The sequence below is a fragment of the Dipodascopsis tothii genome, assembly GCF_038497935.1.
Source record: "Dipodascopsis tothii strain CBS 759.85 unplaced genomic scaffold V1510scaffold_3, whole genome shotgun sequence".
In the NCBI taxonomy this organism is placed as follows: Eukaryota; Fungi; Ascomycota; class Lipomycetes; order Lipomycetales; family Lipomycetaceae; genus Neoaidaea; species Neoaidaea tothii.
The window spans coordinates 513193-536233 of NW_027117987.1; the positions used below are offsets into that span (position 1 = coordinate 513193).

The 23041-nt window shown below is 58.3% G+C and overlaps 11 protein-coding genes across 11 annotated transcripts; 3 read left to right on the forward strand and 8 right to left on the reverse strand.

Moving 5' to 3' along the window:
• Positions 1-237: 237 nt before the first annotated feature.
• V1510DRAFT_401137 (PDCD5-related protein) lies at positions 238-676 on the forward strand (the record flags this gene model as incomplete). The annotated part of the gene is made up of 2 exons (XM_066932008.1): positions 238-384; positions 416-676. The coding sequence occupies 2 exons, from the start codon at positions 238-240 to the stop codon at positions 674-676; spliced, it is 408 nt and encodes a 135-aa protein (XP_066791301.1).
• A 226-nt stretch (positions 677-902) lies between these two features.
• On the reverse strand, positions 903-1658 carry V1510DRAFT_428295 (ubiquinone biosynthesis protein Coq4; the record flags this gene model as incomplete). Its single annotated transcript, XM_066935260.1, has 1 exon — positions 903-1658. The coding sequence occupies one exon, from the start codon at positions 1656-1658 to the stop codon at positions 903-905; it is 756 nt and encodes a 251-aa protein (XP_066791302.1).
• A 39-nt stretch (positions 1659-1697) lies between these two features.
• Positions 1698-2859, forward strand: V1510DRAFT_411089 (RAVE subunit 2/Rogdi). The gene has a single exon (XM_066932837.1). The coding sequence runs from the start codon at positions 1786-1788 to the stop codon at positions 2842-2844; it is 1059 nt and encodes a 352-aa protein (XP_066791303.1). The 5' UTR covers positions 1698-1785; the 3' UTR covers positions 2845-2859.
• On the reverse strand, positions 2835-3736 carry V1510DRAFT_411090 (DASH complex subunit Spc19). Its single transcript, XM_066932838.1, has 2 exons — positions 3276-3736; positions 2835-3244 (listed from the first exon to the last, which is right to left on the reverse strand). Exons 1-2 carry the CDS (start codon positions 3333-3335, stop codon positions 2846-2848), a joined length of 459 nt encoding a protein of 152 aa, XP_066791304.1. The 5' UTR covers positions 3336-3736; the 3' UTR covers positions 2835-2845.
• V1510DRAFT_411092 (reactive mitochondrial oxygen species modulator 1-domain-containing protein) lies at positions 3611-4171 on the forward strand. The gene is made up of 5 exons (XM_066932839.1): positions 3611-3775; positions 3809-3842; positions 3875-3965; positions 3998-4020; positions 4055-4171. Exons 1-5 carry the CDS (start codon positions 3698-3700, stop codon positions 4138-4140), a joined length of 312 nt encoding a protein of 103 aa, XP_066791305.1. The 5' UTR covers positions 3611-3697; the 3' UTR covers positions 4141-4171.
• Positions 4164-4451, reverse strand: V1510DRAFT_360115 (uncharacterized protein; the record flags this gene model as incomplete). The annotated part of the gene is made up of 2 exons (XM_066931004.1): positions 4164-4366; positions 4397-4451. The coding sequence occupies 2 exons, from the start codon at positions 4449-4451 to the stop codon at positions 4164-4166; spliced, it is 258 nt and encodes an 85-aa protein (XP_066791306.1).
• Positions 4452-4865: 414 nt separating this feature from the next.
• V1510DRAFT_231991 (uncharacterized protein) lies at positions 4866-6526 on the reverse strand. The gene has a single exon (XM_066930519.1). It carries the CDS (start codon positions 6035-6037, stop codon positions 5237-5239), a length of 801 nt encoding a protein of 266 aa, XP_066791307.1. The 5' UTR covers positions 6038-6526; the 3' UTR covers positions 4866-5236.
• Positions 6527-7310: 784 nt separating this feature from the next.
• V1510DRAFT_411100 (SBF-like CPA transporter family-domain-containing protein) lies at positions 7311-9325 on the reverse strand. Its single transcript, XM_066932840.1, has 2 exons — positions 9041-9325; positions 7311-8972 (listed from the first exon to the last, which is right to left on the reverse strand). Exon 2 carries the CDS (start codon positions 8850-8852, stop codon positions 7560-7562), a length of 1293 nt encoding a protein of 430 aa, XP_066791308.1. The 5' UTR covers positions 8853-8972; positions 9041-9325; the 3' UTR covers positions 7311-7559.
• A 2197-nt stretch (positions 9326-11522) lies between these two features.
• Positions 11523-13490, reverse strand: V1510DRAFT_232012 (uncharacterized protein). Its single transcript, XM_066930520.1, has one exon. It carries the CDS (start codon positions 13238-13240, stop codon positions 11948-11950), a length of 1293 nt encoding a protein of 430 aa, XP_066791309.1. The 5' UTR covers positions 13241-13490; the 3' UTR covers positions 11523-11947.
• A 1012-nt stretch (positions 13491-14502) lies between these two features.
• Positions 14503-15546, reverse strand: V1510DRAFT_405929 (uncharacterized protein; the record flags this gene model as incomplete). Its single annotated transcript, XM_066932357.1, has 1 exon — positions 14503-15546. One exon carries the CDS (start codon positions 15544-15546, stop codon positions 14503-14505), a length of 1044 nt encoding a protein of 347 aa, XP_066791310.1.
• A 3559-nt stretch (positions 15547-19105) lies between these two features.
• Positions 19106-21602, reverse strand: V1510DRAFT_231702 (uncharacterized protein). The gene has a single exon (XM_066930518.1). The coding sequence runs from the start codon at positions 21343-21345 to the stop codon at positions 19216-19218; it is 2130 nt and encodes a 709-aa protein (XP_066791311.1). The 5' UTR covers positions 21346-21602; the 3' UTR covers positions 19106-19215.
• Between the last annotated feature and the right edge of the window lie 1439 nt (positions 21603-23041).

Consider the following 23041-nt stretch of genomic DNA (forward strand, 5'->3'; position numbering starts at 1 on the left):
TTTGCACCTGCGTGCGCGCTGCGCCCGTTCGCCGCCCGCTGTGCTTGCTACCCGCCGTGCGGATGCTGCCTGTCCTTCCGACGTCGACGGCCTGTGCCTGGCCGTTGCGTGCGTTCGTCGCGGTCGTCCGGGCGGGGTGTGTGTAGGGCTCAAAGTGGGCGGCCGCGAAAATTTGCATCCACTCTGCTAACCACCGGCGCCTCCACAGACACCGCCAGCGCCGGACAGCTCAGAACCATGGACGACGCCGAACTCGCAGCCATCCGCCAGGCGCGTATGGCCGAGCTCCAGAAGCAGCGCGGTGGCGGCGACGCCCCCAAGCCCGCCGCCAGCGGCGCTGCGCCGGACGCCGCCCGCGCCGAGGACGACGCCCGTGCGGGCATGGTACGTGTTGGCCCGACCGCGCTGACCCCAGCTCGCCCAGATCCTGACCCCCGCAGCGCGCGAGCGCCTGGCCCGCATCCGCATCGTCAAGGCCCAGAAGGCTCAGGGCGTCGAAGACCTCCTGCTGCGCATGGCCCGTTCTGGCCAGATCCGCCAGCGCATCGACGAGGACGAGCTTATCGGCCTACTCGACCAGATCTCTCGCGAGGAGACCAAGGCCAACGAGACCCGCATCGTCTACCAGACGCGCCGATACGACGCCTTCGACGATGATGATTTGGAAGATTTGTAGTGTATATACAGAATGCAGTCCGCCGCGGCCGCCCGCGGCCGATCCACACATCATGGCCGGCTCGTCGCAGCCGGCCTTGCGAGGGCGCCAGGCGCCAGGGGAGGTCGCCAGCGCTGGCCGCCGCCACGCCGCGCCGCACGCACCGCCGCGGTCTCGTGACGAGGCCGGCGACCGGTGGCGCGCGCGTCATCGTCCGTGCGCGTCAGCCGCCCCCCTCCCTCACCGCTCAAGCCTTCTCTTTCTTCTCCTTTTTTTCCCTCTTGCGTAAATCCCGCAGGTCCGGCGGGGTTTCGATCCCCAGCTCCGCCCGCAAGTCGTCCATGTCGCGGTCCATGATCTCTTCCCAGTAAATGTTGATCAGCGACTTGCACGACAGTCCGTTGCGCACCGCCCACGGGAAGTAGATCGTCCGCAGCCGTCGCCGCTGGTCCGCTGAGATGCGCAGCGGCGCCAGGATCGCGCCGATCCCCGCCATCGGGATGACCAGGTTGGCGAACTCGAACATCTTGAGCGCGATCTCGCCCTCGCGCACGATCGGCAGTCCTGTCAGCGCGTGGTAGAAGTCGTGGCACTCGCGGTACCGCTGGAACACATAGGCGCACTCCGGGTCGTTGATGTATCGCACCGGTAGCCGTGTGTCCGGCGAGACGCCCTCGCGGGCCAACCATTCGGCGTACACCCGCCCGACCGAGTTCGGTCGGGAGACGGCCAGAGCCTCGACGTCCAGCGACGTCGACGTCATCCGCGGGCGGTCCCGCAGGATCCGCCGGCCGGTCTCGTCGCTGAGCATGACATCCCGTAGCCGGCCGACAAAGTACGGCGACACCGTCGTCTCGCCCACAACAGCGATAAAGTCCTGCCGGGTTGGGTCTAGGAACGAGCCCAGGCCCGAGCCGGCTGCGAGCAGCGCCTGCTGCAGCAGGTTCGTCGGCACGTGTCCCGGGTACCGGGGGACGAGCTTGCGCGCCGAGTTGAAGAGCATTGTGGTGGATGATGGTGTGTGGTGAGATCGCCGGACAAAGTCGGCCCACCCCGCCGCAGACCGCATCCCGACCCTCGACGCCCGCACCAGCCGCTCCGCCGCTCCGCCGCCGCTCCGCCGCCGCGCCATGACGACCGCGCTCTACCCCCGGGTCGACTCGTCGACCGCGCTCAACGAGGAGCACAAGGCCGCGATCCTCGAGCTAGCATGGCTGCTCGGCGACCTGAGCGAGACCATGGACTCGCTGCGGTCCGGGCTCGACGACTGCCTGGCCCTGCTGGACGACGACCAGACCGGGTCCATGCTCGTGCTGTCATCGACCCGGTCCGAGGCGCTCAAGGGCTACGTGCAGCGTGTCGGTCAGCGCATTGCAAAGGCCGATATCCACATCCAGCTGTCCAGCCTAAACCGCGGCCAGTCCGTCGCGCTGGCGCTGGCGGACGGCCACGACTACACGCTGCCACAGCTGGCCGACTGCGCCAGCTTCCTGGCGGTCTGCCGCCGCGTCATTAGCGAGATGGACTTTGTCGAACCGACGCTCGTGCTCACCCAGCTGCGCCGACTGCTGTCCAACATCCGCTACGCGCACCTGGCCGTGCGCAACACCGCAGCTGCGAACACGTTCCCGTACCCGACCCTGGACGCCGACTGCTTCTCGCCGGCGCTGCCAGAGATGCTCTCGGTGGACTTCTGCGTGTCCGAGTCGGGCGTCATTGCCGATGTGCGCTCGCTCACGACCGTGGACCCGGCTGCGGTCGTGGCCGAGCCGGCGCTGCCGGCGCGTCGGCCGCCGGTACCATTCGCATTCCGTGGCAACGCGCTGCCACGCGAGCCGCCGCCGGCTGTGGCCGCTGCGGCGGCTGCCGCCGCAGCGGTTGCCACCGAACCCGAGGGCGCCGACCTCTCGCGCGTCCAGACGAGCGCCACCTCAGCGTCTGCGCTCACCGCGTCGTCTACGCTGACGACTGCATCCTCTGCCAGCTGGCTCAGCGGCCTCGTTCGTCGCCGCGGCGCCGAACCTGTCGCTGTCTACGAGTACAAGGGCCGCTACGTCAAGACCGTTGAGCGCATCACAGTCCAGAGCTTTGACCCGGGTCTCATCACGCTCATGTCGAAGCTGACTGTGCTCGAGCTCAACGTCGGCCAGGCCCTGCGCAAGCTAGAGGTGGCCATGAATTGGAAGTGAATTATCTTCTTGCCAGCTGCTGCTGCTTCTGTGTAGTGACCATCTGCGCCCGCGACAGCGCCAGTTCCAGCCGCTCGCGCTGCTGCCGCACGTTGGCCAGGTCGCGAGCGTGCTCGCGCTCCGTAGCTGCCGCCTCGCGCGGCTGACGCTGCAGCCGGACCTCCTGTAGCTTGGCCCGGGCTTCGAGCGAGTGCTTGCGGCGGTCCAGCCGCTGCAGCGCGTGGTCGGCCCGTCGCAGGAGGTTCACGATCTGCGGCTCGAGCTCGCCGGCAACCGCCTCGCGTGCCCGCCGCACGTCGGCGTCGGGCACAACGTCAAATACCTTGGTTGTCCGCAGCACGCTGCCCATGCGGGGCAGGTCTGTCGTGCCCTGGTCGAGCGCGCCGATCGCCGAGTTGAGCTGGTGTCAGCAAGTCCGTGCGTGAACTTACCAGGTCGACACTGCATCGCAGCGATGCGACGCAGCCCTGCAGCGACGCTGAATATGACATCTTTGTCTGCGTAGCTGGTGTCCTTGAGCTCGAGGCGGCGCCTAGTCACGTTCAGAAATCCCTGCCGCCTGTTCTCTGTGACTCGCAGTGTCTCCGGCCGGACGACACTGTTGACATCAGCACCGCGTCGCGTATGATGGCCACAGTGTCACGCCCACCCATGCGCCCCACCGTCGGTGCCATTCTCGGCGCTGGTGCCACAATTGCACGCCGCGCTTGGCCGTTGACGCGACGCGCGACCGACCACAATGTCACCCATATTACCCGCCTTGACACCCGCGTCCCCCTCGCCATAGTGTCACCGTTCCACTTGCGTTCCATTGCCGTCAAATTTTCATTCGACAGATCATCCAGTCAACAAAATGCCTGCTCCAGTCCCGCAGTTCCCCGGCCAGCAGCCGTCGGCCTTCGAGAAGTTCAAGATGGGCCTCATGATGGGTGTACGTTGGTTGCCGTGCGCGCGCTAACCCCAGGGAACCGTCGGCATCGTCGTTGGCTTCCTCTTCGGTACGTCATGTGCACCGCTCCACTGACCCCAGGCGGCTTCAGCATCATCCGTTACGGCCCCGGACCCAACGGATTCATGCGAAGCCTCGGCCAGTACATGCTTGGTTCGGCCGCCACGTTTGGGTAAGTCTACACAGCAGCCTCGCTGACTCCAGTCTGTTTATGTCCGTCGGCTCTGGTGCGTCCCCGCCAGGACCTACCGCTAACCACAGTCATCCGTTCCGACCACCGTTCAGACCTCATGATCCAGCTCGAGCAGATGCACGGCCGCCGGCTGCGCGTCGTCAAGAAGGACTAATGTATATATTCAACTGTAGATCTCTACCCTCTCCTCGTCGATCGCGTGTCTGCGTCGATCTGTTCGCGCGCGCGCTGTTCAAGCTTCAGTCGTAGCAACTCAGGCTGCGGGCATGCGATTGCCCGCGCCTCGCCGTCGGCCTCGTACATCTTTTTGCAGCACGCATACAGAGCGTCGATCGCCGCCGTGCACCGCCGCTCGTTGTACTGTGTCCGCCGGAGACAGTCTGCGTCAGCGTGGCTGCTGTTTGACTTACTTTGGATGGCACACGCCTCAGCGTGGCAGACCGTGGGCGATGATTCGGCGACCATGGCGATAGTCGGGATGGTGTAACGGGGCCGATCGCGCTGACTTGTCCCGACCCACGTTTACACTATTTTGAGCAAACGCCTCGTCGCCGCTGAGGCCATCACGGCAGCCGGTGGCCATGCCTTGGACAGGGCACTAGAGCGGAGCACTACAGAATGCAGTATGTGTAGTAGCCTGTACTCGAGCTTGCCTGTGCAGCGCTGGTCCGGCGTGCTGAAGGAAGCGCCCACACTGAATCGAATCTACGATTAGACGTGCAGACGCCTCGGTACCGTAGCCCAAGATGCATTCCGGCGCTGCCGGTACTCAGGCCGATCGATTGGTATCCGTGTTTGAACGTGCTACAGGCAATTAGGAGTTGTCTGTGAAGGTTCATGAGGCATACCGCATCCTCTCCAGCAGATAGGTTCCACCATGACCGACAAGATTCAGAGTCTTGGTTATTCCAAGCTAGGTTCTCAGCCGCTCTGAGGCTGTCCTGAGGCGTCATAAAACTTTCAAAGGTGTTCCTCCGACGTCTCTTCTCTTTGGATCTGCTATCTGTAACACTAGCAGTTTGTTCTTGTCACTGATCCATCCCTGTGGCGAGTCAACCGACATCCCACAGTCACGGGAGCCTCGGACTCGAAATGCTCGCTTTGGTCCGTAGATCAAATTCATTCGTGTACCATAAATCTACATTTAATCACACACCTTGGCAGGTGTCAGGGCATGCAATGACATCATATGTATTTGGGAAATAAGTCAAACGCGAATTTAAGCTATTTGCTCAAAACGAGCACACAGCCTATCCAGCCTTATTTGCCTGGTTGGCTTTCAGCTGGGCCGCCAGCCTAGTAGCAGCGTTCCTGCTATCTTTGCTGATCTCTGCCAACACGCTGCGATACTCGCCGCTATCGAGTTTCTCGTAGGATGTGCCCAGACCAGTGGGGGGCATGTTCTTGTAAATAGTTTCAAACGAGCTTGTCTGGAAGCTCTCGTGGTAGATGCCTACTTTCTTGCCCTTGATAGGATCTGCAGCGTACTCTCTGAGGAACCTTGCCGTGATCGCCGGGTGTCCGTACTCCGGATCGTGTGCAAACTTATGCAGACCGTCCATGTTTTCGAAGTATATGATGGTGTTTATCGAATTCAGGTTTGCGTCTTCGATCCCCGTGAGTGCGTCGATTCCGAGAAGGCCAAATCGGTCTCTGTGCGTCTGAAGATCTCTCATCATTCTTACGAATCCGTCGCCAATGTATCGTGCGTCTGGGTCCGTGGCGCCCAGCGGAGTGTGGAACTTGGCGCCGATTCGGAAGACCACCATGCCACCCTTGGGCTTCTCAAACTTGGCAAACACACTGCCATTGAAATGCGCTTTGAGATTTTGCTGGAGCTTCCTAGGAGACAGACGATAATACACTAGAATAGCGATCGAGATCAGACCACAGCTATAAAAGACTCTGGGCAGGAATTTGAACAGCACGCCATAGACAACGAGCGCCAACAAGTTCTGTGCGTGCAACGGCAAAACATTGTGCAAAAGGGCGACCGGACTGCCCTTACTCTTAGGAGGCTCACTGCTGATGGGAGCGTTGATCCAGGACATTGTGTTTGTGTACCAGCATGACGCCCGTCGTGCTTTATAGACCGCCGCCGTCGGCTGTGAAGGCTCTTTGAAGTCATATGGCTGCTCGGCAATGAGTGGGGTGTGAAGTTGGCCCACCTGCCCGGCTGTGCAGCACTGGGCGGACTTTAGAGCTACAGGCACAGCCTTCGGAGCATCGGACCGACAGCTTGGGAAACAAAGCTTATCGGCACGTAGTCACTGGGTGCGCGTAATACGGACATCTGTTTACACCGATGCGGGGCAGCTACTGGCTCGCGCTTGCGATGACCGGTTGCTGCACGAGTGCTGGTCTCAGCGCATCACAGCCAGAATGAACCGCCCCTGTGTATCGCCAGCGTGAGGCACAATAACACTCGCACCATCATGCCAAGGGCTGTACAGCAGTGCAGCGAGTAGTGGCGAGATGGCACGAAAATGTGCATTTTTCGCGTCGCCAATTTCTCAAATCGGAGTCTGAGTTCTGTCGGGAGCAAATTCGACCGTTCTGCTCTAAATCCACCCTCCCAGCTTTAAACCAACTTACATCCACCCAACGCGGCTGTAAGAGCCGCGTACCGTGTTCCTGGACATAACTCCGACCACTCCCAGCGGACTTTGGCTGCACCTAAGCCCGATTTTGGGCGTCTGGGTCTCTTTAAATGTCGAGCTGGTCCCATCTACGCGCAATATGGAATGCTCACATTCAACGCGACTGGCGGGCTATGAGGCCGCAGATCAAAAGCGGCCCTGGGTCACAGATATACTGAAGAATGTGACACTGATGCCTGGCCCTCATATACCACCATTCTTAATATCAATACCCTACGCTGTAATCGCACCGTTGACCTGTCGAATAAGCATAATGTTCATGCGCGCGTACGCCCTGCAATAATAATGCCAGTACCCTGGTTTGCGTACGCTGTCTGAGAATAGAGTTATCATGACGACTCGTTACCAGAATTTCCCTGGCTTGTGCGTTTTAATCAGAGCTGTCTAGCCCTTGCGCGCAAATTCCTGTGTACGCTATGCGTGACGCTACTCTCGCCCGATTTCCCAGTAGCTTATTCCCCGTGCATACGTTCGTATATTGCCGAAGCTCATCTCTCGCGACGGACTCTCGCGTACTGGAGAGGGACCTGTCAACTAGTTTAGACCATGCACGCGAGTCTGACCCGATCATCTGCCAAGCTATCTACTTCCGCTTGGCTTTGTGTGTCTTTAACTTGAGCCCTTGCCTTAACTAGCGTACGCCAAACATGGCAGTCTGGTTCAACGCGTCTACATTTGGAAGACATAATCGTACACTCGACCCAACACCGCGGTCCGTTGTGATACCCGCATAGTCTACGTAGCCTTGCCGGCCAGGGTTCTACGTTCAGGAGTGTGTCATGGTAAATCAGGTCTAAATACCTCTTAATGCAACATTAAACATGCCAAAGATTATAAACACAAGCGCCGGACGGACGATCTACGCCTGCCTGCGGCGGTGTCCCGGCCGCTCCACATCTCAAGCCGACCCGACCTAGGCCTTCTCGGTCTTCTCGAATTCGGCAGGGGTACCAATGACGGCCTCCTCGAGTGCAGGCTCGGGCGAGCCCTCCTCGGACGTAGCGTCGGCCGCCGCCTTCTCCTGTAGCGCAGCCTGGCGCTGGCCCGCCTCGATCCACTTGCGGAACATGGGCACCAGCAGCTGGGCCACTAGGATCTGCTCGCCCTGATACAGCACGAGCGGGATCGAAACCACGCCGATCTTGGCCGAGTCGCTAGCGTACTGCGCGTTGATGAGCGGCACGCCGAGAGCGACGGTCTTGGCAGCACCGCACAGCATGATCGACACAGTGTCCTCGCGCGTGAAACGCAGACGCTTGGGCAGCAGAGGGTTGTGCGCGATCATGAAGCAGATCACGGTAAAGAACAGGTACATGCCGACGTTCATGAAGCACACCATGATGATCGACTCGTGCGTGACCTCCTCAAATGAGCGCGCGGCAAACGAATTCGAGAACGACGACCAGATAAGCAGCAGCAGCATGAACGAGCCGACCTTGGCAAGCTTAAATTTGGCGAGCACCCACTTGACCTGGTTCGGGAAGAAGAATTGCAGGCACTGGCCAACAAACAGCGGCACAAACAGCGACAGACCGAGCTGCTTCATGACCTTGCGGTACAACGCTTGCAGCGAGATGTCGTTGGTGGGATTGCCGTACTGAAAGCCAGAGTGCTTCGACAGGAACATCTGCACCAGCGCAGGCGTGACAAACGCGCCCATGACGTTGCCGACCGAGACCTCAACGAGCGACAGTGACTCGTTACCTTTGGCCTGACGGGTCATGACCACGTTTGACGACACCGTGGTGGGCGTGCAGCCTGTCACGATAATTCCGATCAGGATCCATTTGCTGATGTGCGGGTTGTCCGCCACACGAATAGCCGACGTGAAACCAAACGCCAGAGCCGGCGTGATCAGGAATGAGATGGCCTGCGTGACGACGTGTGCTTGCCAATGTCCGGCCTGCGTGATGAGCTTCTGCCGGGGAATGTTCATGCCGGAGATCAGGAAAATCGCACCGACAGCAAGGTATTCGATCGTGATATCAGCACGGATATGGCCGTGGTTCTTGGCCACGTTCGGGAACTTGTACGCCAGAGCGATGAAGACTCCCATACCAATGACGAACCACTCGTCGATAGCGAAGTTGAACAGCCATTTGGCCCACCGGACCGGCCGCGACACTTGCTTGGTTTCCTCGGCCATCTGGCTGTCAGCACCGCCCATGCTCGCTTTCTCGGTCGCTCGGCCCACCAACAATGGCATCTGCGCGGGGGACGCCTGTTGAACGCGGCTGTTGCACTTTCGCGAGATTTGCCATCTCTACCGCCCCAACGGACCGGCACGAGCTGACACCGCACATTGTGCTCGACCCGACGCGAGATGCTTGGGCAACTGTTCTCGCAAGCCGCTCGCTTAAGCACCGCAGACAACCCTCCCGCCGTCTTGCTTACCTTATCTTAGTCTGGCGCTGCTCTGCGCGCTCGGTGCTGTTTTGTAGTTGCGGCAAGTTTGGAAAAAAAAATTTCGAAATACTCGTCTGAGCTACGAGACTCCACACTACGACGGTCACGCCCAGCGCGGTCGCGGCTGCCCCAGCGGTTCTTTGGCCAGGCAAACCTTTGTCGGGGCTAGCCGTAGCCGGTGCCGCTTTAGCACGGTCCTACTGCGATGAACTGTAATACCCAAATAGGTCGCCGGTGGACATGCACACGCCGACGGCCGTTCCGCCGCCGACACCGCCCGTCCGCCGCCGCCGCCCGCCCGCCGCCCGCCGCCGCGCGCCGTCCGGTGCGTCGCCGACAGCCCTTGGTCCGGCCGGCACGCCGCCCGAGTTCGGGCAGTTTACGGGCACGGCCGACTGGGCCAGCACACCCTCAGTTGCTTACTCGAGATCCACTGGGTGCGCCCCCAACCTACGTCAGCAGCCACAGCCGCGACCGCGTCTACCGCTCACACGGCGTGCCAACCCTGGCTCGCCACCTGCGCCCACGTCGCCGCGTGGCCGGCCTATCGCCTTGCGGGAATATGAAATGGCTCATGCCGTCTCTTAACTACCCATACCCGCCATCTACCGCTTAGTTTCTATCCGGCGTAGTATTTACGATTGCTCATACATACAATGAGCGGATACTACTAAAGCACGACTTAGCCGGCTTATCGCGCACTAGCCTAATTCGCGAGTGGAGACTGCTAGACGCCCACCACCGTTGACCGTGGATGGGATCTGTTTTCTTTCTGTTGAGCCTGTCTGCTCTACGGTCTGTCGTTGTGCCTTCCAGGACCTCTACTTGGCTCATTGGGCACTGTGGCAGCGTCAGGTGGTCGGCGGCTGTGGCGAACCGTAGTATCCGCCGAGGCAATAAGACTCGGTGGGCCCTGAAGCTTGTGGGACCTCAACCCGTACCCTACTTCGGAACCCCACTGTAACGCACGCGAGCGGGTACCAACTGTCGTGGGTCGCCTACCCGGGTATCAACAGACACGGGTCAATTGAGGACTCGGGTATCACCGTAGCAGCAACCTAGCGGCAATGCGGGTATGCTCTCTCACTCGTGTCACAAAACGTCGCTCAACCCCGGGTATCATCTTCACAAGAACTTTTGAAACGGGTATGACCGCGTCGCATGTCGCGCCCACCCTGGTCTACAATAAGAAGGCAAGCCCTAGCCACTTTAAACTGCAGCGAAGCTGGCCGGATCCACTTTAGGGCTCCACCGGCGACTTCGCGACTTCGGGCCGGAATCTCTGCAGTCTGACGTGGTCATAGCCTGTATGTAGTCAGCGCGTCAACGGAGGAATCGTCCGCTTTCTAAAGTGGCTATGTAGCTGGGTCACCCATTCCGATCTCTGGAGCGACAACCCGTCCATCGCAAGGCGCAGTCCGCTTGACTACCTAATGACTGCTACCGCGCAATCGGCATGTTGCTTAGGTAGTGAGTGACATGCGCACTCGATACAAGCCTGCGGACAGTAGCCGTAAACTACTGCAATCCTCTGGGTCCCATAGCAATCCGGGTGAAGTCGGGCCGCCCATCGGCGTCTCCGGGGGCTCCCGGTCCCCGTGGGGTTTTGAACTCGGACCATTTCTTATGTCTAAGCTCAAGACGTAGGGCGTCGAGCACGGCCAAACGGAGTGTGGCGCATGTATCTACGCCGGCACGGCGGCCGGAGCGGAGCGGTCGACCGGATCCTAAAGACACCGACCGACTCGTGCCCGGCGGCAGATCCTAAGTCCGACATCGGAGCATACTTTTGACCGCTTGCTTGGTGTTTTGCTGCATTCTACGTAGCCAAACGAGATACAATGTTTGAGCAACCGAGGAAGTCAGCCGCCGACGTCGATTCTTTCTGGGAGGGGCGATCGTTGGCCGAGATGTAACAGAGGGTTTCGGCGACGGCCGTTGGCCATTCTGTTGGATGACGGCCCAGAGCTCCGCGCCAGTCTATAGACGCATTGCGAGCGGTGCGACTGATAGTATCCAGGGGTTTCGCGAACACATCCGACATGCTTCGGCTGCGCAATTAGGTAATATCGCGCGTTGATCAGCCGTACGTTCAAACTGGTCTTATTGTGCGTTCAGGAGACCCGTTGCGCTGGTCATTGGTATCGATACCGTCCTGACGAAGCACAAGGACCCGGTGACAGTCAGGCGAAACGTCGTGAACTTTCCGTTGCGTTGGTCCGAGGGGCGACTCCAACAAACTGGATGCTTCCGGGACGATCCGTGAGTGCGGACGGTGATCCGCGCTGATGGGTTATCCAGGGACATGGTCCTGTGACTTCATATCATTCTCGCGGACCTGACCTGGCTGTAGATTCAGGTATCGGCCGCTTCGGAGTTTGTAGCCGTGCCATCGGAACCGATCCGGCGGTTGCTCGGAAGGCGTGACTCTCGTGCGCCTGAGCAGTAGCGAGGCTATGTCCTCTGGTCACGGTCACAACGTCCGACAAGCGACTCCAACACCTTCAGGAGGTCAGTGGCGCCAGGGTGCGCTGATCTCGTTACTCCTGTCCCAACAGGTCAGCCGGACGCTGCGACGCCTGCCGATCTGGGATTATTATTAGCAGCTCCCTGATCTGGCGTGAACACATGTCCGTAAAACTGTGCGCCGCCAACGCCTTGAAGATCCGGCTTATTGGCTCACGAACGCACCGCCGCGATGGTCCTTAGCATCCGCTGTGTTGGTAGGTGACCGCCAAGTCCCACCGCACTCTATACAGACTCTTCACGGCGGGCGCTCGCAGCCAGCGGTACACGGAGGCTGCGCAGCCAACCAGGTAGATGGCTGCACTTTAATCAACAACTGTATGGTTCATTTAACTCATAGTACATGCACTCGTGGCGGTCTATGCAAATCTATTGGGGGCTTGCAGCAGCCGTAGATATGACCGGGCCTGCCGGCAGGATAGGCTCAGCCGACGCAGCAGCTGCTTCGGCACGACGCTTCTTGAGCACGTTCTCAATGAAAGCCTCGCCGGCCTTGTAGCTCGAGCGCACCAGCGGTCCACTGGCGCAGTACAAAAATCCGAGTTCGAGGGCACGCAGCCGCCAATATTCGAACTTCTCAGGAGTAACATAAGCCTCGACCTTCATGTGACGCTTCGTTGGACGCATGTACTGGCCGAACGTCACGACATCGACGTTGTGAGCACGTAGCTCGCGCAACGTAGCCTCGACCTCCTCGTCTGTCTCACCCAAACCGAGCATTAGACTTGTCTTCGTAATCAATGTAGGCTGTGCCTGCTTAGCACGTTGCAGAACCGCGAGAGACTGGCGGAATGTGGCTCGTCTGTCGCGAACATAGGGCGTTAGGTTCTCGACCGTCTCAACGTTGTGCGCGTAAACGTCCAGGCCCGATCGCGCCAGCACGTCGACCATCTCGAGGTCGCCCTGGAAGTCGCCGGCAAGACATTCAACCAGAATATGAGGCGCCTTCCGTTTGATGCGCTGCACCGTGTCCGCGAAATGGTACGCGCCACCGTCGCTGAGGTCATCACGATCCACCGTCGTCAACACGACGTAACCAAGTCCCCACTTCGCAATCGCCTCAGCTGTTTTTTCGGGCTCATTAGGGTCCAGAGGGGCCGGTCTCCGTGATGTCTTCACCGAGCAGAAACGGCATCCACGGGTGCAAGTGTCCCCCATCAGCATGATCGTCGCCGTAGCCGCCGACTTGTCGGAACCGCCCCAGCATTCACCAATGTTTGGGCATTTGGCCTCCTCGCAGACAGTGTGCAGGCCCAGCCCGCGCAGGTCTGCTTTAATATTGGTGAAGTTCTTGCCCATCGGCACGTCCGTCTTCAGCCAATCTGGCAGTCGTACGATCTTCCGGCCCTTGTGGTTTGTCGCAACCTTGTTCGCCTCGGCCTCGCTGGCCGGATTGCGGAGCTCAAGCATCTCCGCGGCAGACAGTGGCTGGTCCTGACCCTTCGACAGAAAGTCTGCGAAGGACGGACCCGCGTTGAGCTTGTCCGTGAATTTGGTGGCCGGCCGTCCCCGAATGATGCCCTCCACCCGCACAGCCTGCTCGCCCATCGGTTTGCACACAGTCACGGCACTGCTAAACGCCCTGCAACCCCCCATGCGCGCTGTTCCCATCCGTGTCGCCATCTTGCTCAGCCGTGTGGTAAAACTTTTACGATTCGACATACCGGCGGCATCGGAAGAGTCTGCGCATACCCGACAGTTACCCGGCTAAAGCTGACCGCACATGCCCGCTTCCCGACGGCCGGGTAGCAGGCGCACCGTGCGCCGCACGACCCTAGCACATGAGCGATGAAAGCCGCACGCTATGCGGCTCAGCCGCACGGCCCTACTCGCCAAGCCGCACGAATGCCACTACTGGGCCTAGACCTCATTTGTTCATCCTTGCAGAGTATGGCTGAGAGACCGCGCCGGCTTTATGCACGACTGACTAAATCCATTATGGTCCGGTGCCGTAACCCTGCGGAAACTACATTGGATAGTTGTTGCAAGTTTTAGTAAGATCCCTTGCCTTCGCGAACAGGTGAGCATACCCACAGTCAAATATGGCGTCTTAGTGATCGCCACCGCCCGCCACACGCCTAACCTGACCGCGCAAGCCGGCCCGACATCGTTTTGGCGTGCCGGCTTCGGCCGGGAGGCCCATCGGGCTTGTCCCTGCAGCTATGCTACTACGAGCACCCTGCGTGGGCTGTCGTTCTAATGGCGCCCGCCGACAGGCGGGCGACGGGCGATCTGCCCTCTGCAATAATGTGTGCTGCGCAGTACTCATGCTAGAGCAAATGGATGTGCCGGATGTGTTACAGTCGACCCACAGTAGCTGGCCCGTTTCTATGAGCTTACAAAAGCCTGTAGTTGGCTTTGATTGGGTCTCGCGGCTCCGGCCGCCCGGTGGCTGCAACGGCCTGCCGCCGGCGGTCGCGGTCAGATGATATTTGAGATTACCACCAGCTGCCAGCTCAGCTGATAGCCACCGGTCGTCTCGTTCCCCACGGAGGCTACTGAAAAGCACCACAATCTGAGTGCCGCTGACTCAGGTCATCGGAGTATGCGTCACGCCAGAGTGCCCACGGCGTCGTCTGGTTGGACCGTCGGCGATGACAAGATAACATAGTTACCCGGGGTAGTGCGCATCGCGCTACGCCGCGTCAGCGTTGACAGCTGTCACCTAACCGAACTCTACCGCTCGCAGATTGCAACACAGGCGATACAAGGGGCAGGACGGCAGAAGAGACATGTAGTCATTATCCATGTTCATCACAAAACATATTTCGGCTAAGCAATGATGCCAGTGTATTACTAAGTGTATAATTGCAATCGACCACAAAATTAAATAACTCCATATCAGTACAGAAAACTTGCAGATGCCCAAGAGACGAGTAATAGTACAAAATTGACGCCAGCAGCAACCGGCAGTGCGTTATAGATCATCGATCAATATTGTTCAGGCTCTTCTTCCGCATGGAATTGTCGACCAGATTTAGCAGTTGGGTGACTGCCTCCGGCTTCGCAGACGTCGCCCATAGCTTCAACATGTTCAGATCATCTGCGTGCCCAGCAGGCGGGATCTGTACTTGCTCACGGTCAAAAAAGACACCGACAAACTCTGGCTGCTGGGTCTTGTACTGTGCCGGCTCGGCGACGTAGTAATAGGGAATCGGCTCGACAGGATAAGACGCTAGCTCCACGTCGAACTCTGCTTCCGTTGGCGGGTCTCGCTGGGCGTCAGGGGTGAGCTCCGGTGCAGGTGCAGCCGCAGTAAAGCCGAAGTGAAAGTCGAACGGATCTATACCCGCTTCTGCTTCTACTTCGAAGGTCATACCTAGGTTTGCAACGCCGCTGAGGCCAGTAACACCAGCAACACCCGCAACACCCGTAACACCCGCAACACCAACTCCAACGTTGACACCGGTCATCCCAGACATACCAGGCATAGTCATAGTAGCCATACCGGCCATAGCGGGCATAGTCATTCCCGCAACATTAAATACTCCGCTCAGCTTGTCGTCAGCCTGAAACCAGACAGAGCCGGTCTTCAGAGGAGCTTCGTAAACTGTAGGACCTGGCCGTCCACACGGGCGATCATTCGTCTCCCGTCTGCGGGCTGTTCGTTCTGCGCGTGCCGCCGCGCGAGTGTAGCTGTCTGCGCGGCTGGCCAGTGTGCTGAGGCCGTCGAAGCTGTCGAAGCCGTCCATGCCGTCCATGCCGTCCAAGGGGTCTAAATCAAAGCCCTCCATATGAAGTACATTCAGGTTGTCGCAGCCATCTATTTCTCCCTTGATCACGTCGCCATCTCCATCATCATCTCGGCGGTGTTGTCGTCGTCGTTGCTTCTCCTCCAACTTTCTCTGGCGGATTAACTTCTGACGGGCCCGCTCCTTGCACCGGAACCGCTCCACAAAGACCATCTCACTCGCTGAGAGGCTGTGGCCCTGTCTGAGCCTCTGAATCAGCTTGCGGCAGTCAACCATTGTATGTGAGTGTTGCCAGGCTGTGCCGTTGTTTGGGGAAATCAGTGAGGACTATCGCGGGCGCCCGCTAGTGATTTATACTTCTGCCTGGCCCGCTCACACCGGTCTAGCGATCGCGAGCATCAAGCCCATAAATTTTAAGCTCCGAGAACTGTGATGCGCCTTTGACATGCCTTAGAGCGCAGCAGACAGCCGTGCACTGGGACCCCATCCCGTGTCCTCGCCCTCGTAGAGAGACCCCCGCCCCCCCGTCGGTCACGCCACCTCCCAACTTAACCGGTCTCCTGCCACTTATGAGAGTGCAACGATCGTACCAGCTCGCTCAGGTCTGTCCTCTGCGAGGTGAATGCGGGTCCAGTATCCGTAGTCGACGCCCCGCGGCCAGGCGGGCAGCCGGTCGAGTCCGGGCGGACCGCAGCTAACAAGAGACATTACCTAATACGGTAAGACTGTGCTGGCCCAGGCTGGATAGAGTCTTACCATGTTCATGGGACTCGGGTTAAGGAGCACATGAACGGCCAGCTGAATAGCGCCAGTTCCTGTACTAGAGACACGCTGCTCCGCTGCAGTGGCAGCAGCACAGAGCGCGCTATTAGAGTTTGCTTGCTTTAATTATAGCTTTATAGTTCACACTAGTGCATCCTAATGTAGATAGCTCTATATTACGCCTCATATGTGTTAGAGCGACGCTCACCTGAGACATGGTATAGACGATAGTGGTATGGTGCCAGTTCTGGTGGGCGCTGGCTGCGCTGGCGCGTCTACTCAAGCGTGTCAGCGCCTCTGTCTGCGGTAGGTCGCTATTACTCTGGTGACCCCGCGATCACGACCAGTAAGGAGTGTAGCTAGGGAAAGCGTGACTGGAGGTGATCGACGAGATGCCACGCAAACGTCGATGCCGATATCAACTACCATGAGCGCGGCTGTCAGGACACGGCTGGCATGTCTGGTTTCACGGCGCGGCTGTATGTAGTGTGGTCTGCGCCACAGCTGTCACGCGCAGCCGGCCGGCCCGCCGCCGGCGCCTGCGCCACGCGACATCCGACACGTTACCCATCGCAGCCCGCTTGCCACCAAATGCGCTTGCCACGCCACGGTCTCGTCCGCCCACGGCCGTTTGTGATCTCATCTGCGTGCGTCTGTGGCCGTCTGCAGTCCTCTGCGGCCGACTGCGGCCGACTGCGGTCGCCTGTCAAAATGTTACTGAAAGTTGAACTACTCGTAACCGCCGCCCCGCCGGTGGGCGCATCGGCGCACAGAACAATCTACTACTGTGCGGCTGGCGCGCCACAACTGCCAAGACCGCGCGTCCGGACCCGCGTCCGGACCCGCGTCCGGACCCGCGTCTTGACCCATGTCCAGCTCCGTCGGTTGGACACAACTGTTCCACACAAACCGCGCTACTGTTAGTCGCTGTCTCACATGGGCTCTTACTGCCAGCTGCCCGCCGGCGCGTTGACACCCCGCCGCTAGCGCAGCTGCGCGTCTCTATACCGCTCGATCTGCAGACTTTGCACTAGCGCCCGCGCGCTGTCAGTAGTCAGTCCCGACTGTCTTCCGTTGGTCAACCTGCCAAATGCTGTTGGGCTCTGCCGCCATCGCCGCTAACCATGCGTGCGGTATGGCGTGGGCATGCCGGCGACCGCCGGCGCTCATTGCCCAACTCTACCTGGCGTCGGATGCCACGTCGACTTTGTGCTTCGTGCCAGCAACGTGCGCCGGCGCTCGCGGCCGTCGCCGGTCCAGCCTGCACTCGCCACCTACGCTAACCCGAAGCGCGGACAGGTAGCATCTTTGCCCTGCTGACTGGGAGATTTCAATATCTACTCGTTTGAGGAGCATACATATCCATGGCGACGGCGCCGGCGCACAACCCGGCTGCACCCGCTGCGGGGTGGTTCTGCCTGCCTGTGTGAGCGACAGACGCCAGATCGGGTTAAAAATAGCCACCGCGTCTCGCGCTATTGTGTGTTCCATCCTGCCACTCAAGTGCCGCTGTCAGCGTCTTCTAGCCGACCACTAGCATTCTCTAGCACTGTATAGTACTTCCGGTGGCCCTCTAGCTCTCTTTACTAGCCCGCTCCGGCTCACCCCCCGATCTGCTGCAGCTTGCTTATACTCAACAGCGTGCTTCCGCTTGGCTTGGCTGCTAACTCCTTACCTTCCCTTTTACGGGCGCAGATGCCTGAGCTCGCTCGCCGGCGCGCGCGTGTGGGACCAAGTGGGAATAGCTAAGTTTTAATTGCGCTATCTCGCCCTAGCGTCGGCTAGGGTGCACTAAAATCCTGATTTTCTCTAGCGACACCCAAGCGGGCTTGATTCCTCTCTTAACGCTCAGAAGAGGGTCGCCCTACACGCCGGCCACCCACCGGTCGCCTGTTCGCCAGCGCGATCGGCGTAGGCCCCCGCGCGATAGGCTGAGCGGGGCGCGGGCCATGCTGCTGCGGACCTGCTCAAGCCTCAGTTTGGGTTGGCAGATGGCCACTCGCCGCCGGCCGCCGACGTCTCTTGGCACCTCGCTTCGCTGATGTGTCGGCAGGTGTTCCGCCGTCCGCCGGCCGTGCCCGCCCGTGCGCTCAGCCTCTCATTTCCATGAGCCGTAAGCGCCGACCTGCCTGCCCGGGATGCTCCGCGCGCTGGCCGTCCTGCCGGTACGTGCCGACCGTGCCCGTTTAGACAGGATGTACCGGATGCTCGTTTTGCCGAACCCTGCCGCTCTGCTGGCACAGTCACTACTGCCGGCATTAAACCCCCTGGAACTCGCAGTAGCGCCCGGTGCTTTGGGCAGCACTTCGCGGTTCGTGACTGACTGCCTGATCTGCTCGAGGAGCGTCTAATTTCGGTAGCCGCCCGCTCGGTCACGCTCATGTTCGCACGCCAGTCTGTTCGCCACGCTATTTACTCCCAGCGTGACCTCTCCTGTAGGTCGGCTGATACTGGTAGGTAGACGTGCCTCCGTGACACGCGAAAGCTCGCCTGACACGGGCGGTCACCTGCTCCCACCAGCCACTGTCAGTGACGCTAGTGCTAGTGTGCACAAGGGCGGGGTCTGCGCCACAGATGCACAGCCGCACACGTCCGCAGAGAGATTTCGCCACATATGTATGCCACCCCCGTGGCGGTGCACCCCTACCCGCTGACGCGATGGCACCCGCGCCGGCGATCTCAGCGCTCGATGCAAAAATTCGCACGTACGTACTCCACTCTGGGCATGTCGGTTCGCCATATATTGCTAAATGGCATTCTGATTGCGTACGTCGTTCTCTGGTCTCCCGCACACATCTGCAGGACGTCTTATGCTGCTTTGTTGATCGTCGCGCAACCGTGAGCGTTCGTTTCAGCATAACTGCCTCGGCAGCTTGCGCCGCCAAATCAGGCGGCTGCGGTATCGGCACGCCAGGGAGCTGCCAAGCCACCAGGAAGCACCAGCCAGTGTCAGCCAAAACCATGGCCTTGGTCTAGCTCCGGCTTCGGGCCAGCCGCAATCGCAAACGCAATGTACACTATTTCACATTATCTACCGATCGACATCAAAATATGACGCGGCTCCTCGGGCAGGATCGTACGCACGAGCCCGAGCAGCTGATGCGAGGGCCGGTGAATACTCAGGGGTGGGTTTGTACCTCTGAACTGTCACGACCATGCTGAAGGGCGGAACGTAGCACACGTCTACACGGAGCCAGCACCGACGCCTCCATAGGGTACGTTCCACAATCGGAGATAATCGACGCTGCGGCCACCGACTCTGCCGTGCCCACTTGTGCCTGGCTTATCTGACATCCGTATCAGTTCGCCACCGTCTGCCCAAAAGTCCATGCAGTTTCGCACAGTTCCGTGATTGAACGGATTAACATTTCGTTCAGACTGTAGAGCCGCCGAGTATCCTTGCCCCCGGCCACCGAAGAGTCGGACGTCTCGCATGAGCATCAAAAATTGGTCGATTCCCAGTAGACGCATGCAAAGTCGAGCCGGACCGCCCCCGTTGTTGCCATGCGCGTGGTTATGTTTATCAGGACCTATTTCCGACGGCGCGATGCTGGCTCCACTGCTTGAAACACCAGCCTCGCCTGATTCCCGGGCAGGAGGAGAAATCGCTCCGCCCATGAATCCGTGTTTGTGCATGTTGGTAGCCTCGTTGGTGGTCATTGCGCGTGCAATTTGCATGAGTTGGACCACGGATAAGAAAGTCACCCACACGAGCTGTAGAGCTGCCCAACAAGCCACCAGAACTGTCAGCGGATCAGATGAGTAAATCGAGCAAAATGGCTCCGCCAAAACCATACACATAGGTTCTTCATCCGAAGGTGCCAGCAGAATGAGCTCCTTAGACACCAAAAAAATGAACAAAGGAATGGCCAATTCAAGTAAGAGGACGAATAGTAAGAATGCACGGTGATTGTTGACTCCAACACAATTGCTTACCCACGGACAATGATGATCGTGACGAGCAACGCATCGCTTGCAAACTCGACAGTGTTTGCTTCTTAGCGGCTTCCGCACATAGCAGTTAATGCAAAAGTGTCGTGCATCGTACTCCCCGGCACTCAAAAGATCCTCAATGGTCTGGCGGCGCTCAGGGACATCCTTGGCTAACGGTATAAAACCAGGATCTGACCGCATAGAGCGAACAAACATGAACATCGAGGCAGCTGCGACCGCTGCAAAGAGAGCATTGACGAGCGGAAACTCTCCAACAGTCACCGGTAGAACATAAATCGCCCATCTTATCCCAACCCAAAATGCCGACGCGGAAAAAATTCCAGCTAAGTACCCGGTCTTGACGATCTGTAGACGTTTTGTCCCGCGTGCACGTTGTATAAATTTGACCATCGCAAGGTGCATGCCCACGGTCGTGCCAACTCCCGCCAAAAGAGCAAAGAACGCGTTGAGAGATGCAAGTTCGGTGAAGACCATACTCAGTGTAACGTACGGCCACAAAAATGTCAGTTGTTGTACTCCATGCTCGCTGAGCCACATGGGCACGGCAGAGCCGTCAACTATGTCTCTCCCGGCCTCAGCTACCGCAGCTGCATAGGTCGGATAACACTTCATTTCCCGAGCCACAACAGTGGGTGTTTTCCCGTCGTGGGTCCTGGCCGACAAGTCAGATCCCTCTTCGATGAGCCGACGCATGCATGCCATGTTGCCGCGGACAATTCCCCAGTGTAAAGCCGTAAATCCTGTACTGTCCAACAAACGAACGTTTGCACCCCACCGCAACAGCACATCCACACTCAGTGCATCTCCCTGATATGCTGCCCAGTGCAGGGCAGTACGTCCAGAAGAGTCTGTGCTATCGACCGGCAGACCCTCGTGCAAAAGATACACGACCAGCATTACATTCGAAGAATGCACAGCTAGATGCAAGGTATTGAAGCTCTGTGCGTCGGTACGGAGCGGATCAGCGCCGTGCGATACAAGCATGTGCACCGCATCTACTAGGCCGTTTCGCGCTGCCCAATGTAGGGGCGTAGCGTCCAGATCACCGCCTTTACTGTCGACTTCGACTCCAGGCTGGCCAAGCAGGTACTCAATGATCGCTAAACGATCGTTGATCGCTGCCCAGTGCAGCAAAGTAACCCCGTCCGGGGTCCGCACATCTGCTGGCACACGTCCATTTTCGACCAGAGATACGAGTCTTTCAAAGTTACCGAACTGTGTAGCTGCGACCGCCTCTTGGATCGGGTCCTCTTCACCCGTCGACTCAGCAGCCTTGACTGCACTTGCCTCGTTCCCGACCGGCTGAAGTTCCTGTCCATGCCTGTCGCCCACTGACCCTGTTCCGGACTTCGCGGCCATTGTGAGCCGTAGTTATCGTAGTGGAGGTCGCTTGAACCAAATATATTTTGTAGCTTCCGCTGCTTCCGTTCCGTCCTCCGATCTCGCCCTATGCTGCCTCTCTGTCGGCTGAAACTATCTGGAGGTGTCCTCAACGATGTCTGTTCAGATAGGCCGCTCCGAAACCGGCTCTTGCAGTATTCCTCCGATGGTTCCGACCGCTATCGATGATGACTGTTCTTACGCCGATGTCAAAATGCCAGCGATGCTCACTATCAATGAATTCGAATTACACAGCCGCGGGCTACTAGTAAGTGCCGTAGTCCATCTTTGGATATTTTGTTACCGTAGTTATACTCGTCCGACGCAGCACTGTGTGTTTTCTCCTCTACCGGACTAGCTCGTTGTTATGCGTAGGCACTGCCTACACTAGCCCTAACCCTTATTTGTTATATCGACGCGCGGCATTATTCGATCTATGCGCTACACGCTCTCCAGCGCCGTAAATCGTCGTCCATCTGCCATTTTGCGTCTCTTACGCTATCGTGTGCGCTCATGTCACGTGCATGAATATCAGCCGTATGCCAGCTGTCGTAGAATCTTATTTTTACATATATTTTAAGCGCAATGCCCCTTAGCAGTTTATTACCAGAGCACGTACGCATGGTCTCGCCTAGAGAGATGTTTCATGTTTTGTAGCACTCCAAACCTTCCGACATAAGGCTGGTCACAACGGTGTTAGGGTTCCACCTAGCCGGATGCTCACCGTTGACAGAATCTTATTCTCTTTATCCTACTGAATCCAATGCATACATGTGATAGACATGTGCTCTTGCGCACATTCCGGTATATTGACTCACGTCAAACTCACGTCAGAGTGCTGCTATTGAGTGGTGGGCCTTTTTGTCGGTCGAACGGTACCTGACGCTTGCCCAAGTAGTACGAGAATTTGGCTCGTTACAGCTCCGTTTCAGTATTGAGCTCCATCTTCCCATTCATTACTATCTATGCGCCTTGAATACTGACGTTGGCTTCAGCTAGTACTTTAAACACAGGGATATGATTGCCAAGATTATCATAACGTATACTCGAAGACTGCTTATAAATCACATGATATATTAGAGAATGAAGTTGAGAAGCGGGATGAGCGACGGAGATCGGCCCGGAGATTCACAGACGGAATTTGGACACGGAATTTACAAACCCCTCGGTCACATAGACCAGTGTATGCTAGGCGGAGCACAAGCATGACTCGTAAACCATCTGGTTTCCCCGAGGCAGTTTCTGGAAGCGTGTGGTCCATATGAGGAGACAGCCTGAGCCTGACCTCCTGATTACGTAGAGAGTAGCATAGCTCGACACACCTCGGTCTTGTTTGCGTAAGGTCTATTGAGCTGTTCTCATCGGAAGTGATCAAGAACAAATTAAGTCTCGTCTATTTTTTTGGTTGCCAGGACTTGATTAATAATACTGGCGAAACACATCTACTTTCAGCATCCGCAATAGTGTCCTTTCTTGTATGCAGAACTGTGCTAATTTCTAACAATGGGCGTAAAAATCCACGTAAATTTTCTGGGTTCAGGAACCATTGAGTCAGTCAACAAATTCTATGCGATTGCGGGCGCGCCTTCGCACATACTGAAAGGTCCTGAGATCTGAAAGGTACTGAGATTCACATAGCTCCCAAATGGGAACGCGAATTTCACGACAGCCTCCG